The sequence below is a fragment of the Pectinophora gossypiella genome, chromosome 4 (genome assembly GCF_024362695.1).
Source record: "Pectinophora gossypiella chromosome 4, ilPecGoss1.1, whole genome shotgun sequence".
Lineage (NCBI taxonomy): Eukaryota > Metazoa > Arthropoda > Insecta > Lepidoptera > Gelechiidae > Pectinophora > Pectinophora gossypiella.
This window is the reverse complement of record NC_065407.1, coordinates 7,647,312-7,662,130: the sequence shown is the minus strand read 5'-3', so window position 1 is coordinate 7,662,130 and position 14,819 is coordinate 7,647,312. Positions and strand designations below refer to the sequence as shown.

At 40.1% G+C, this 14,819-nt stretch overlaps 1 protein-coding gene across 1 annotated transcript; it reads left to right on the top strand.

Annotated features, from left to right (window-relative positions):
- Positions 1–125: 125 nt before the first annotated feature.
- Positions 126–14,751, top strand: LOC126366195 (uncharacterized). The gene is made up of 18 exons (XM_050009189.1): positions 126–505; positions 597–756; positions 2,131–2,347; positions 2,604–3,300; positions 3,762–3,950; positions 4,440–4,688; positions 5,191–5,374; positions 6,029–6,191; positions 6,887–7,046; positions 7,712–7,851; positions 8,647–8,771; positions 9,183–9,357; positions 9,984–10,316; positions 10,778–10,925; positions 11,204–11,283; positions 11,385–11,517; positions 11,724–11,810; positions 11,986–14,751. Exons 1-18 carry the CDS (start codon positions 306–308, stop codon positions 12,563–12,565), a joined length of 4,020 nt encoding a protein of 1,339 aa, XP_049865146.1. The 5' UTR covers positions 126–305; the 3' UTR covers positions 12,566–14,751.
- The last annotated feature ends 68 nt before the right edge of the window (positions 14,752–14,819 follow it).

Here is a 14,819-nt window from a genome sequence, read left to right as displayed (position 1 = left end):
TCAAAGACCAAGTATAGTAAGTCTATACTTGGTCTTTGTGTATTATGAACTTAGACCAAAGGCTGTATAGTTACAGTTTCCCTTGTCATTCCATAAACAAGGCCTCTGTTCTTCTGTATATTTTTAAAATAACCTACCTAAAGTGTCTGTTTTCTTTTCTGTCGATTTTCTGTTTTCCGATAGACATCGAATCGATCGATAAACGAGAGTCGAGACGCCGCCGACCGTTTTGTGTGCCGGCATTTTTTCGCGAAAAATTTTGTGAAGTTTAGTATTTGTTTAATTTACACAGAATTACGTTAACCATGGACGAAACAATATTATTCCCTTCGCCGAATTGGTTTCAACCATCTGGCTTGGCGGTTAGCAATGATGAGTGGCTCGTGTATGGCGGTCCCAGTAAAAGCCTTTGTATTTTGGAGCCCTTGCCGGCGGATTATGAGCCTATAGTAGAGGGACAGCAAGCATATACAGCGCATGTAGTCAACAGAGCACATCCCGAAAAGTAAGAATTGTGAAAACACATTTTTAAAATAAGTCCAGTTGCATATGGCAGTCAACCTTTATTTGTAATCGAAACGATAACTTTATTGCAGGATAACATGCGTGGATATATGTCCAGAGTGGCCCGAGAAGCGTGCCGTGCTTACTGGCAGCGTGGATGGAGCTGTGAAGCAATGGAGTCTGGAGTCTGCTAACAATACCTTAAAAATAAAGTCTACCCACAGTCATGAAATCCACAGCCATGATAAAGAGGTAAAGTATTTTTAAAACTGAAGACAAATATAATATTTTTAATTTATTATTGTTGAATCTGTGGTAGCCCTGTTTAAAGAATACAACATCACATGCACATGTGTGTTTTTACATGTTACGGGTTTGAATCCCAGCTGGGGCTCTAAACCATTGAAATCAACTTTATGAGTATGAATTCAAGGTTGAATCATAGATAATTGATATCACCTGGTTTCCAGGATTTGTGCCTGATTAATGGCTATAAGCTTGTGTGGTTGTATCCCAAGCAATTAATATTGTACAAGAATAAGATTGCAGAGCGGACTACTATATTAACTTCTTCATTGTCAGAATTTGAAAGTGTGGCTTTAAATTATTTGTGCTGCACTATTGGTTTGGTTAATATGCCTGATTGTTTAATTTGTAAATGAATAAACAATAATAAATAAATATGAGGAAATTGTCTAACAAATGCAGCTGATAATGTAAATTATATATTTTTCCAATTTTTTCTTAATTTATCTATTTCTCAACAACATTACCATTTTTAAGAAAATATGTCAAACCATTTTTATCTTAAGTCATGCTTCATCATCCCTAATTACATAATCATGGCATTTCTATAGCAAAAATGTAGTTAAAGTCCAGTCAATAAAGGGGTTTGATAGGGATCCTAAGATTTTTCTTCAGGAATGTAATCAGGGTATTTAGGGAGTTAACATACTAAAAGTCCCCACATCTAGGAGGCAAAATGGAGTGAGGGAGGTTTTCGCTAATATCTCAAAATTCATGCATTCTAGAGAAAAATGTTCTGGCATTGAATCTTTATTTTTATCTATTTTTTATCAAAGATTGAGCCACTCTTGGTGGTTATGCCAGCCTCATTGAATGAAAGCTCATAAAATTTATAATATTTTTAATGAGTACTTAGAGTACAAATACAGAGTTTTTACTTTCAAAGGATACCTAAAACCAGACCTTAAACTATTTGCAATACCTTACATTTTTTTTCTTGTGTTCATATGACGCGAATATTAGCGTGATTTTTGCGAATGCGAATGTTCAGAAATATGTGACTAAGAATATTCTTTACACCACACTATACAGAGATATTTCTTCCTTCTTAGGAATTTATTAATTGACTAGATAGGTTGATATACATTTTATACGCACGTGTAAAAGCCCAATTTGAGTCGATTGTATGGAGCATCCAACCTGTGCATTTATGTGGTTCCATGTGTCATTATACCTCTTGTTGAGCAATGATTTACAACTGTTTTTTTTTCTCTCTCTTTATTTGGGTCATCAGCTGTTACAACAATAGCAGTTATGTTTACCTTAATTTTGTTTTGAAAATAAAACTGTATAATAAAAATTTTTCTATGATATTTGCAGGAAGTGGCTGGAGTGGGATATTGTAAAGACGGTTATGCTGTTACTGTTGGTAGCTTTGGTAACATTGTGAAGTGGGACCTCAACTCCAATGTAGCAAAGAGTTTCAACCATGTGCTGAAAAGCTTCAAGCCTGTCTGCATGGCATGCTCCCCACACATTCACATGAACGTCGCTATTGGTACTAAACAAGGAGTGGTATTCGTATTGGATCTTAATGGTAATTACATGGGCCGTAATTGGAAAATATTTAAATGAAAGAGCCTTTTAATATAATATATGTTATTCTTCTTTTTTATTAACCAACTTCTATACATCTTCGTTTAAGGAGTTATATGACTTAGTGTGAGTATGTCACAACATTATGACAGAATTAATTAAATTATGGTAGTTGGTATATAATTTTTTTTTTCACCAAATTAATTTGATAGGGTATTTTTTATTGAATTAACATTTATCTGAATAAAATGTTTCAGGTTCACCAAGAATTATATACAAAGTCCGTGGTCAAGATGATGAGATCCTTAAAGTCAGTTGGTGTCCACAGTATGAGGTTGCTGTCAGGAAATCTCTGAAAGAGTCTGATAAGAGGAGTGCTGCCTCTAATAGAATGTACAAGATACAGAAACAGCCTATAGCTCCTGAACTAATGAAAGCATTGGATGAGCGTGTCAAGAACAGTGAAACCACAGACCAACCTACACTGATAAATGAAAAGTTGGAACCAATTGCTACTGGATCTTTAACGCAAGAAGTGTTAGATGAGTCTGGTATTGGCAAGACATTGCCAGAAGACAGCTTCGATGACTGTGTCATGGTCCAAGAAGACGACATGTTTGATATCTATAAGGACCACGAAGCTGACGAATTTGGACACAAGAAATTCGAACCTGTGGATTTAATTGTGAAGCTTCCTTCAGAGGCGCCTAAGGAAGATTATCTGACTGAATGTCAGAAGTTAAAAGACGAGATATTGAAGAGGAAGGCTCAGGCTGACTCTACAATTGAGTCTTTAGTTGAGGCGATGGATAAAACTGGTGTAGAAGATAAGCAACTGGAGCAACCCTCCACATCGAAACCTGAAATTTCCATGGAAGGGAAGATCATTAAAGGAGAGGTTGAGTCAAGTGTGCACATCCACAAACACTTATTAGCTACTGTGGGCAAACAAGGGTAAGCATAATAATTAATGTAGACCACGAATATTATGTTTCGTCAACATTGGTGGACAAAAAGACACAACCACATCTGACCAAATTTGAAACATCCATATGTGGTAATCGCGGAGCGGTTTTCGCAACTTATTAAGAATCACAAATTATTTAAGATGGGTATTAAGAATCTCCAATACCTCACACATAAACTCACGACTGAATCCCAATCGGGGTAGTCAAAGGTACATCCATCGCCAGATGAACTAAGTAGCCCTAAGTAGCACCTCAAGCTTTCTGTTCGACCAACGTGGTGAGTTATATCGCCGTCTATAATGGTCGAGCCAACTGTGTTAGCGAAAACTGCACTTAAATACTCGTTGGTGCAAGGTCAAGAATATGACCACCACCTCATAATTAATAAATATCTCAATACATAGCAGTAGGAATCTCAATACAACTTTTAACTTTGTACGTTTCCAGGAGTATCCGCGTATGGTCCAAATCTGGCAAGTTGGTGGGCAGCTGCGCGGTGAGTGGTGGCGGCAACAACAACAAGCAAGGTCGCCGGCCCCCCGCTTGTAATGCGCTGCTTTGGGCGCGCCCCGACATGCTGCTTATTGCAGATGGGAAGAACCAGCTGCTCGACTGTAACCCACTGAAGATCGACTGGTGAGTTAGCGGGTTCGTTTTTTTTTAAAGGTTTCACATTCAGCATGTAACTGAAAATTAGATATCGATCCCTCACGTGCAATGTCGTTTTTCGATAAACACATTGGAATTTATGTACCATATACTATGGCAAGAAAAAAAACGATCTGAGAAGCCTCCCGTTGGATTTCCCCATTTTCCCTAATGCCCCACACATGGGACATGCACATATGAGTTTCAAATTTATTATGACTCATAGGCATACACAGTGAATGTGTCAAGGAAAAGAATATTATTTTCATGTCTTATTTTTTGCTCTTAACTCTATTGTATCTTTGTCTTTATATTGTTGTGTGACTACTACTAAATATATCATTTTGACATTTATCATTCCCTATCATCGATATATTTTGAACAATTTGAACTGATAGAAGTTGACGTATGATGAGGTGATTTTAATGGAATTGGAAGCCAATTCTACTGTATATTCCATAAAACCCATCTTTGCAGCAAGAACAAGCTAGAATGGCGTATCCTCCACTCGCACCACAAGCGCGGCCTATATGCGATCGCCACTAACGCGCCACGCGTGCAGACGCCCGAGATGTGGTGCGGCCGCGCGCGCGACTGGGTCGTGTGGTCCGCGGCACAGGACCGCTCGCTGCTGCGATACTCCTTGACTGACGGCCTGCTGCACACTTACACCACGTGTGGAGGGTTCCTGTATACGCTGCAGACTTGTCCGTATGATGCACGAAAGTAAGTTCTAACTTACGTAACAATCTTTGTTACGTCCTGAACATAACAATAAGGCCGCCTGTTGTGCTTTTCTGTATATGTTGTCCTTATCACTGTATTTTGTGTCCATTGTGCTCAATAAAGTATTTTATCTATCGATCTATAACAAACAGCTTCTTTTGCAGCTTCTTTTCCCCGGCTATACAGGTTGTGAGAAGCTGCAGTAGTTTTAGGCGGATGAGACGTTCGTTATGTAAAAATTGACGATTCAAAGTGTAACTATGTTACCTACTGAATAAAGATATTTTTGAATTTGAATTTGAATTTGAAACAACGCGTCACGCCCGTATCCCCGAAGGGGTAGGCAGAGGTAGATAGAATTAAACGCTTTGTAACAAAAAACTAAGCTATTAGCTATCAGTCGGCCGTGATTTTCTGGCGACTTGTGCTTCTCTGTCGGCCCAATCATCATCCAACTAAAAAAATCAATATCCGTGTCAAAATAATTGGTTTGTTGTTTCAGAGTGTGTGTGAGTGTGGGCGACGGCGCGGTGCGTGTGTGGGAGTCGGAGGGCGACGACGAGCTGCCGCGGCTGCAGCGCGGGAGCGTGACGGCACACTGGCAGCACGTGCAGGGCAAGGTGCTCACGGCCGCCTGGCACCCCACGCGCGAGGGACTGCTCGCCTTCGCCACCGCTGAGGCCAGGGTTAGACCATACATGCACCACATGTTTAATGTATAGATGAGAATGGGTACAAGTAATTAGCAATCTAGAAGGAAAACTTCGTACTGCAACTGTCACTCTCGCTCCGATCAAAAATCGACTGACTGATCGATGATTCGTGTTACAAACTAACACGTTCGTCCCGACTTGACAAGTTCATATCAAGTGGAATTTCCTCTCGGAATCTTCATGAAAATGTTTGTTTTTTTAGTAGGTTACTTTTCAACTTTTTTTGTACGTGACTGTCAAATCAGTCACTTTTTACTAAACGTCAAAATACGAAATTACTATGGAATTTCTATGAGAAAGCACACTGTGACGTCATAGAAAAACGTGATAAAATGTCGGACATATTGTTTTTTTTTATTAAAATTCATAAATAAGTTAAATAGAAAATAGAAAATGTTTTTCGTTAGTTTTAGATCTATCATTATTTAGTAAACAGAATTCCATAATTTATTTTGAACCTACTAAACGACCCAATTATTTTCAGTTCCATACTATTGCGACGGAAAATTTCACTTGATATCAACTCGCTCAATCATCCTTAAAGTTTTCGTTACGATGTCACTGACACCCATACAGAATATCTTTTTTCGGGTTTAAGGACATTAACCGACATATAAATATTGACAGGTGGGCTTGATAGCGACAGGGGGCAAGGGCGAGCGGGCCGCCCGCGTGCTGCAGCCCGGCAACAGCGGCGCCGTGTACTCCATGAGCTGGGCCTCCGACGGGCTCCTCTACGTGTGCGCCTCGGGCGAGCTGCTGCTCTATGACGTCGACAACATGGACGCGGGTGAGACAGAATTACTATATATGTGGGAGCGGGAAAGTAAACACCGAAGTCTTCATAACCATACACATATTATCATATACATGTATATTATCTTAAAATGATTTTACACAACACAGAATAGAATGAATACTTTAATATTCTAATTAGAGAAAAAAGCCTTCAGCGACGCGCTCCCACGTCGTCCTCCAATCCCCTTCTCTCTCTTTTTTTTTCATACCTCTCGCTCTTCCACTCTGTTCACGGACGGACTCCTCTACGTAGGCGGTTTTTTATGACAGCGACAATATTCCATGATAGCCCAGTTCGGAGAACGCGTGACTTACATCGTAGTGTTTCTGGTTCCAATCCTGTCTCGGGCTCTAAAACCACTGAATTCTACTTTGAGTTTGAATTCATGTTTGGATCAAGGATAAATGATATCACGTGGTTTCCAGGATTTGTGCACAGTTAATGTCAATGGGCTCTGCTCCTATTACATGGGACTTAACGTAGGTGGCGAGGAGTACTATGCACCTCTGCCTACCCTTTCAGAGATAGAGGCGAGATGTTTTGCTGACGCGGGTTAACATGTCTGATACACAAATAGTCATACGGTAGCAGAACATCAGATTTGAAGAACTCAGATTTACAGAACGTTTAAATCACGAAACATCCAAATGTTACCATCTGTATGAAGTAGCAAGTATTCCCGGCAGCACCCACGGCCGTGGCGGTGCAGTTCGAGGGCCAGCAGTGGGAGGTGAGCGCGGTCCGCTGGCAGGCGCGCACGCTGCTGCTGGGCAGCTGCGCCGGCGCCGTGGCCGTCGCCGCGCCGCGCCCGCCGCACGCCGTGCACGCCGCCATCTTCGTATACAGGTGACTTGTTACACACTCGTATGCGTCTTTATGAGTCAAGCTTATTTTTAAACGTCGAACGGACGAGGCCAGTCTGGGCTCAGTAATCTGATCTCTCTCTCTCTCTCTCTCTCTCTCATACAAGTCCGAATATACAAATCAATTATTAACAAATGTGTTGCAGGCTCATTCATCTGATTGTTCGACAAAAGTAAAGATTATTCCGTGCTTCCGAAGGCACATTAGGCCGTGTTGGTCCCGGGCTACTTGCCCAAAAAACACCCCCCATCAACCCGTAGTGGAGCAGCGTGGTGGAGTATGCTCCATGCCATCTCCGGTTGATTGAGGGGAGGCCTATGCCGAGCATTGAGACGTATATAGGTTATTTATGTTTGTGTAACATATTTAACACCATATGTCTTAGAGGCATCATAACAAATATTGAGGGGGATCATTCAGACCATAATTCTGAGTTGATATCAAGTGCAATTAATTTCCTGTCAGAAAATTCATGAAAATTTAGTGCTTTTAAAAAATATTTTCAGTTCCATACTTTTTCGACGGAAAATTCCACTTGATATCAACTCAGAATCACATCAACCCTCAAAGTTTAGGTTACGATGACATTAACACCCTGTATAAAATACAATAACGTTCCTATCATAATAATAGTATATACATTTCAGCAAGATGATCCACACGATGGACTGGCACCCGCAACAGACATCCAACTCGAGTGAAGACTCGCCCTACCAGAATCTGATTGCCGTTTGTTCGCTGGACAAGGTCAACACCGTCGTCATATTAGAATACAAGGATAATGAAGGTACATACTTTACTCTGGGATTTCCTTTTTTTAGTGAGTGTAAATTTGATGACCGGCCTCACCAATCGTAATGTCAGGATATAAAAGTATATAAGAGCCTTCCGACTGCTGCAGCTTCTGTTAATTTTTGATTCGGCCATAGAACAAACAACAACACGTATAGAAGAGACACTTCGCCCTGCACCGATACGAGCTCGATTTTCCTCGCCCCTCCGATGAAGGCCACTTTAGTTTTTATGCCGTAAGCCGTTAAAGAGCAAGGGAATACGCGCAGACTGTCTCGTTCGCACGCACAGGTGTAAGTAGGCACAATAATAAAGATATTTTTCACGTACTACAGGTGTAAATTGCGTATGTTATTGAACTGTCTTTTGACTCAGTATCAGTGTCAGTGACTCAGTATCCGTCCACTGTGTTACCATTAAATTGGTATCTTTAACATTCCAAGAACGTAAATTTTATTATTGAAAACTAAGTGAATGACTGAATAATGTATTTAATTACTATTATTACTTGTCACATACTTAAAAATCATTAAAACTGTAAGTAAATCTTTTACTAAAAGTTCACAATTGCCTTGCAAAGTAAATTAAAAGCATTGGTTGTGGGTAATTTATTTTTTACGAAATGGCAACGCAGGGTGGGGTGACGTCAGCTGGGCTAACCTTGAAATGTTAGCTGTCATTTTTGAGCATACCTGGTTTTCTTATACCATGTATTGTACTATTCCTTCTTATGTATGTTACACAACGAGTATATTGACAGTAAGTAATAGTCCATACGTTGTTCCATCAGATGGCACGAACCAGCTGAGCGTGTGGAAGACGCTGATCGGGCATAAGGGCACGGTGCTGCAGCTGGCGTGGAGCCCGCACCACGATGAGGAGCTGCTTTCCACCTCCCAGGACGGCACTGTTCGGGTAAGGGCCGCTCTTTACATTCTCACCTACAAATGTCTTTATTTATTTCATAATATGGCTTATTTTATATAGACAAGTGACATTATTAATTATAATTCCAAATCTAGATAAAGATGCTTGTACTTTTACACAGATCTTCCCTTATGGCGCCTTACTTCAACACGCCGCTTAGTGTTGTTTAGGCTAGAAAAACATGGAATACTTCATTTTACTTCATTAGGCACAAGGGACAACTGTATAAAAGTGATACACCAGGGGCTTATTGTTAATATTATTTCTTCTTGTCAACCTTCGACAAGAAATCAGTGGTACGTTCCTGGTGGCTTATTAGATTATGCGAGTGTCTTTAGGCTAAACCCTATATAAACAGTAAAGAATAAAACGCAGTGGTACGTTAATCGTGTTATACAGGTATGGAACATAACATCGGGCTCGTGCACGGCAATATTCGGCGGGCACACCCAGACGGCGCTGGGGGCCGCGTGGAGCCCGCGGCCGCAGCTGCCGCGCGTCATCATGTCCGGCGGCGCCGACTGCTGCCTGCGGCTGTGGGACGCTGACAGGCATCCCGCGCAACTCTATGAAGGTTTATAAATAATAATAAAGTGCATACGGGGACAATCCCGCGATATATCCCGGTGGGGACATGTCACAAAAAATCACTTTGTGATCCCTAGTTTGGGTAGGTTTACAGGCTGATCACTTGATCGTCCGAAAGTAAGATGATCAGTCCTTCGGTACGTTAAGCCGTTGGTCCCGGTTACTACTTACTGATATAAGTTAGTAGTCGTCACATGCGTCATGTCAGGGGCCTTTGGCGGCTCAATAATAACCCTGACACCAGGGTTGATAATCCAACTCACAACTCACACGATTAGAAGTAGAAGTAGGGATAATCACCGGTTGGTTTCACACCACATTTACATTAAATTGTCATAAATCCTGAGGTTTACATAGAAACTAGTTTGTATTTGAAGAAATAGTGCAACAAAAACTTAATGTGTTTCTAAAGTACGGAATCATCTTATAATTCGGATAATATGTAGCTTGCAATGAGCTAGGCCAACCAAAGACATGGTTACAAAGCGATTTTTGATAATTTTAGAAACGAACTGTGGATCTCCATTCGTGAGCGCACACTCTGAATAAAAACGTAAAATCTCATTTTTTTGTCTTTACGAGTAATGGTAACATTTTCCTTTCTATCTACAGAAAATAAACACGAAACTGCAGTCGAGAAGAAGAAAAAGAAGAAGGAAAAAAAAGAAAAGAAAACTGGGGACGAATCTTCTGGGGACACTGACGACCAACCCGCTACTGTGGCTGATAATAAAATGAAGCCATCTAAGAAGTTCCTTCTGCCCATGATATACCGTCAGATGAACCCTTGCGGAATCCAGGGCCCGAGGAAGATGCTTCAGATGTACCTGGAGAAGGCCGGCGATGTTGTTCGCACGGAGAACGAGAATGGAGAAGAAGTTGGCCTAGATTACCTCAAGATTTTCGGGAATATAAATGAAGTCAATGGAGTGTTAGATGATGAGAGTGAGTATTCATGTTTTTGATTAATCAGTCCTTGCAGCATGACACCCGCACTTCGAGCGGCGCGAATTATACCGAGGGCTTCCACCAACAGCTGTACGACGTCTATCTGGTGTAGTTAGTATCCGCTGCGTCTATTGGTAGAAGCCCTGGATGATTCGCACTGTTGCCTTGAAGACCCGCGGGGGCGGGTAAGCTAAACTAATAAGCGTCTAAATTTTTATGACATTATAGGCCGCATTTTCATACAATGCAGCTAAACGCATGTTATTTTTTTCTCCGTCCTGCCAAAAGTACACAGTCTTAACAATTTAAACATTTTAGAAAAAAAAAACTTCTGCTCTTGTAGAGCATTGCTTAGCTAACTGCAGTCGTACTATTATATTATTCCTTATACGCTATTACTGTCACCCAGCGCTTTATATACGTATTATTTCATAATAGTGTCTAAATGTTTCTCGCAGTGGAGCGTCACCAAGACACGGGCAACTCGGAGGCGTGGTCGCTGTTGTGCGTGGTGCGCGGCTCCATCGACACGGCCATCCAAATAGCCGCCTCGCGCGACCAACTCGACCCGCTACTGCTCAGCCAGGCGCCAGGCATCTCATTTAAGTATGACAGACATATCTCGTCAGAAATAATATCTCGCGTAGTTCTAGTACTAATCTTTTAAAACAAAGCCTCGCTAAGTGGCGAATGGCGGTATTTATTTTCTTTGCCGCGTTAATCTAATTTCTAAATACGGATTTTTCTGTACAAGGACACCCTAGTCTACACACATAAAATACCTATCATTTTGTTTCTTTACAACTCTTAATACCTGACATCCTCCAGGCGACGTTGCTTTATTTATTATACGAATACAAGTATAATGTGTAATTTTGTTTCAGGTATTGGAAGGACGCTACTCAGTTATATTTACAACAAATCGATCGGCTCGTGGCCAAAGGAGAGGATGCCAAACTGGCCGGTGAGTTTCTTACAGCTTCTATCACCGCTTGGTTAACCGCCCATTTTGTCCAATTGCAATTGTATTTTTTGTGATTGTGCAATTGTGTTTTTGTATTGTAGAAAACAAGCCGTACGGCGGGCCAGTGTTCCGCAAGATGGCGGTGCAGCTTAGCCTGCACGATCTGAAGGGCGCTGTCACCACACTGGTGGATGCACGGCTCTTCCAGGAAGCCTACGTCTTGAGCAGGACCAGGTGAGGAACTCATACTACACTTTATAGCAGCTCGTAACTTATCTGGTGAACTACTAAAGTAAAAAAAAAACAAACATGTAATGTTTATTAACAACAAGGCCGCAGACGAGCCTTTTATCATTATTATGAATTTTAAGATTTCACTACGGAGTGTGGCTGCAAGATTCCTTGTCTGTCTCAAGGTGTAATCCTTCTTTATATTCCAGATACATGGACAGCCTCGCAGAACAGACGCTACGACTGTGGGCGCACGATTGTTTCCTCAATGGACATTACAACACTTCTTCCGTGTGGTGAGTGACTTATGTCTGTTCTGTGTATTTTTATAAGCAACATCGATTTTATCTACTCCTTATTACAGAGTTAGACTTTCTTTAAAAAAAAAGAATTAAGTTAATACAACCTTTGACGCGTAGTAACAGTGATAGTGAATGCCACTATACGTAAAAAGCACTATGTATTCCACAGTTACATGGCTCTCGGCGACCTGTCCCAAGCGGCGGCGGCGCTCGGGAAGTCTTCAGATGAGGAGTCTCTCAGTCTCGCCGCAGACATTGCCAAAGTCCTCGGACAAACCACCTTCGCAGGACACATTGAGGAGAAGAGAGAATTCATAAAGAGCAAGAAGGAGTTGCTAGAAAAACTTGACAAGCAGGTCGAGGATCAAGATTTGAAGGATTTACCTTCGAGAAGTGAACTAGTCATAAAGGAAAATAATACCGAAAAGTCACAATTAGAGGAACCAGAGAAGGACACAGAAAATGCTAAAGAGGTTGCAAGTACTGACGAAAAGAACTTAATGTCAGACACACAAGCTGAAGAATCTGGAAAAGGAGAGGATGAGAATAAAATAGAAAAGTTATTAGTAGAGCTTCCGGAAAAAATGGAAGGTTTGTTGAAAGATGGAATCCAAAACGGGATGCATAAAGGCGATGGCGACACCATGCAAAATGGCGAAGCAACCGACCCGCAGAATAATAATGAGATTTTAGCCAAACCGCTGCAGAATGGCTCTGAACCTGTACAGGAAAAAAGTGCCACTGAGTAGTGCTTTTGAGAATGACTGTGATGTTGTAGAGTAAGTTTGTGATTAGGCTCTTGAAGACTGAGTAAAAAATTGTGTAGTATGTAAGGTAATGTCGACGATGAGATATTTGATAATCTCACGTCGTACCTGCTGAGCAGATGAAGGTAAATTGTTTGTGTACAATTTTATGTGATGTACCTGTTAATTAGTAACGTCGAATGTGAAGCGTCGTCTGTCGTACTCGAGCGTCCTTTATAAGGCAGGGTTTTTAAGTTCCTATTTCACTATTAGCCCAGTCATTTTAGGGGTTTCACCTCGGAATGAGAGATAATAAGCTATAAATTGGTATGGACCTTTGTTTTGTCGTTTTAAATGTTATCTCAAAAGTCACAAATGATACCGTGTCCGCGTCTTAAGATATTCAAGGTCAAAGGTCATAAAAATTGGTTTTTTGTGAATATCTCGCTTCCTATTGCTTAAATGATATTTTTACCTATAATAAAAGTTGTAGAGTATAAAATTCTCTACAATTTTTGTTTCATGTTTTTTTTGATACGATCAACCGTTTTTGAGGTAGAGCGCGAAGAGTGCGCAGCGCACAGTTATAAATGGTCCAATGCAAGGTCAAGCGTAAGTTACGCTTATCAGTACGTGATATCTATTATCTATTATTTATTTAATTATTATAATTATTAAACAATGGCCATTATTTATATTTTTGTTGATATTTTATTAAAATCAGTAACTTAATTATTTATATTTAACTATTCAACTATAATATATTATTAATTCTGGAATATATATTTTCAGTTAAAACGTCATTACATACGTTTTCTTCAAAACGTGTAAATTTTTCAAAGCTTATATACCTGGATATACTTGTCCCTACCCTATGACCTTCTCTATTGACCTTCTCATCATCGAGACAGCTATTGCATTATCAGAACATCAAAAGACTGCCGTCATCATAGGAGAAGATATTGATTTGCTCGTAATTTTAATTGGGCGTACTCAATCACATCAACAGGAAATTTTCTTTAAAAAAGTTGGGAAAGGCAATGTTAAGACACAAATATACTCTTCCAAAAGTTTTGACCAATATCCGCGTACTAAAAAACACATTCTATTTTTACAATCATTTAGTGGCTGTGACACGACTTCTGCGCTGTTTAAAAAAGGATAAAAATATAAATAATGGCCATTGTTTAATAATTATATTAATTTAATAAATAATAGACTTTATATCACGTACTGATAAGCGTAACACACGCTTGACCTTGCATTGGACCATTTATAACTGTGCGCTGCGCACTCTTCGCGCTCTACTTCAAAAACGGTTGATCGTATCAAAAAAAACATGAAACAAAAATTGTAGAGAATTTTATACTCTACAACTTTTATTATAGGTAAAAATATCATTTAAGCAATAGGAAGCGAGATATTCACAAAAAACCAATTTTTATGACCTTTGACCTTCAATATCTTAAGACGCGGACACGGTATCATTTGTGACTTTTGAGACAACATTTAAAACGACAAAACAAAGGTCCATACCAATTTATAGCTTATTATCTCTCATTCCGAGGTTGACCCCTTTTTTTACCTAATATGACTGGGCTATATGAACACAGTTCTTGTCATCGGTTAAATGGGCTTTAAGCCTTACTCTATAGAGTATTCTTACTTATGTTCTCACTTATGTGTAACTTTCGAGACGTAGTTAGTTTTTCAGCCGCATGAAAGTCTTTCAGACTTTCAAACAAAACGACTAACGCATAGAGAAAATCCAATACTGAAGATTTTAGGTGTCCTATAATGGTTCTTGAAATGAAGGATGTCATTTGAGTACCCATTTAGAATGGATAGGCACTATATAACACTGACCTCCTAGGGTTTGATAGGCACATACAAGTCATGTTTATCTCGTGATACTTTTAGATCTAAGGTTTTGTCGCGTGAAACGCCGGTACGAGTACGGCAGGCTCGATAGCGTAATCATTTGAACAGAAACCATCGGCCTAGCACTCGTTAGTTACCACATCGATATTTTAAGTCACTGTTGACTCTGCCGGTCGTTATTATCATCTTCATTATGTACACGCCTAATCGTTAAAACAGGCTTTTTGTTAGTTACTACGTTACTCGGTTGAGTTGTTATGTTTATTTAAATTTTGTACTTTTATTGAATAAACGTTCTCTTCATTCCATTATTTTGTTTACTTTTTTCCTTTAAGGCTAAGTTTAAGTAAAGACAGGATCGTGCGGTATCATTCGA

Excerpts from the sequence above, each read along its gene's own strand:
- LOC126366195 (XM_050009189.1), top strand. The coding sequence starts at position 306 with ATGGACGAAACAATATTATTCCCTTCGCCGAATTGGTTTCAACCATCT. Across the intron at positions 2,348-2,603 it reads ATTCGTATTGGATCTTAATG|GTTCACCAAGAATTATATAC; the intron begins GTAATTACATGG and ends AAAATGTTTCAG. Across the intron at positions 11,284-11,384 it reads AGAGGATGCCAAACTGGCCG|AAAACAAGCCGTACGGCGGG; the intron begins GTGAGTTTCTTA and ends TTTGTATTGTAG.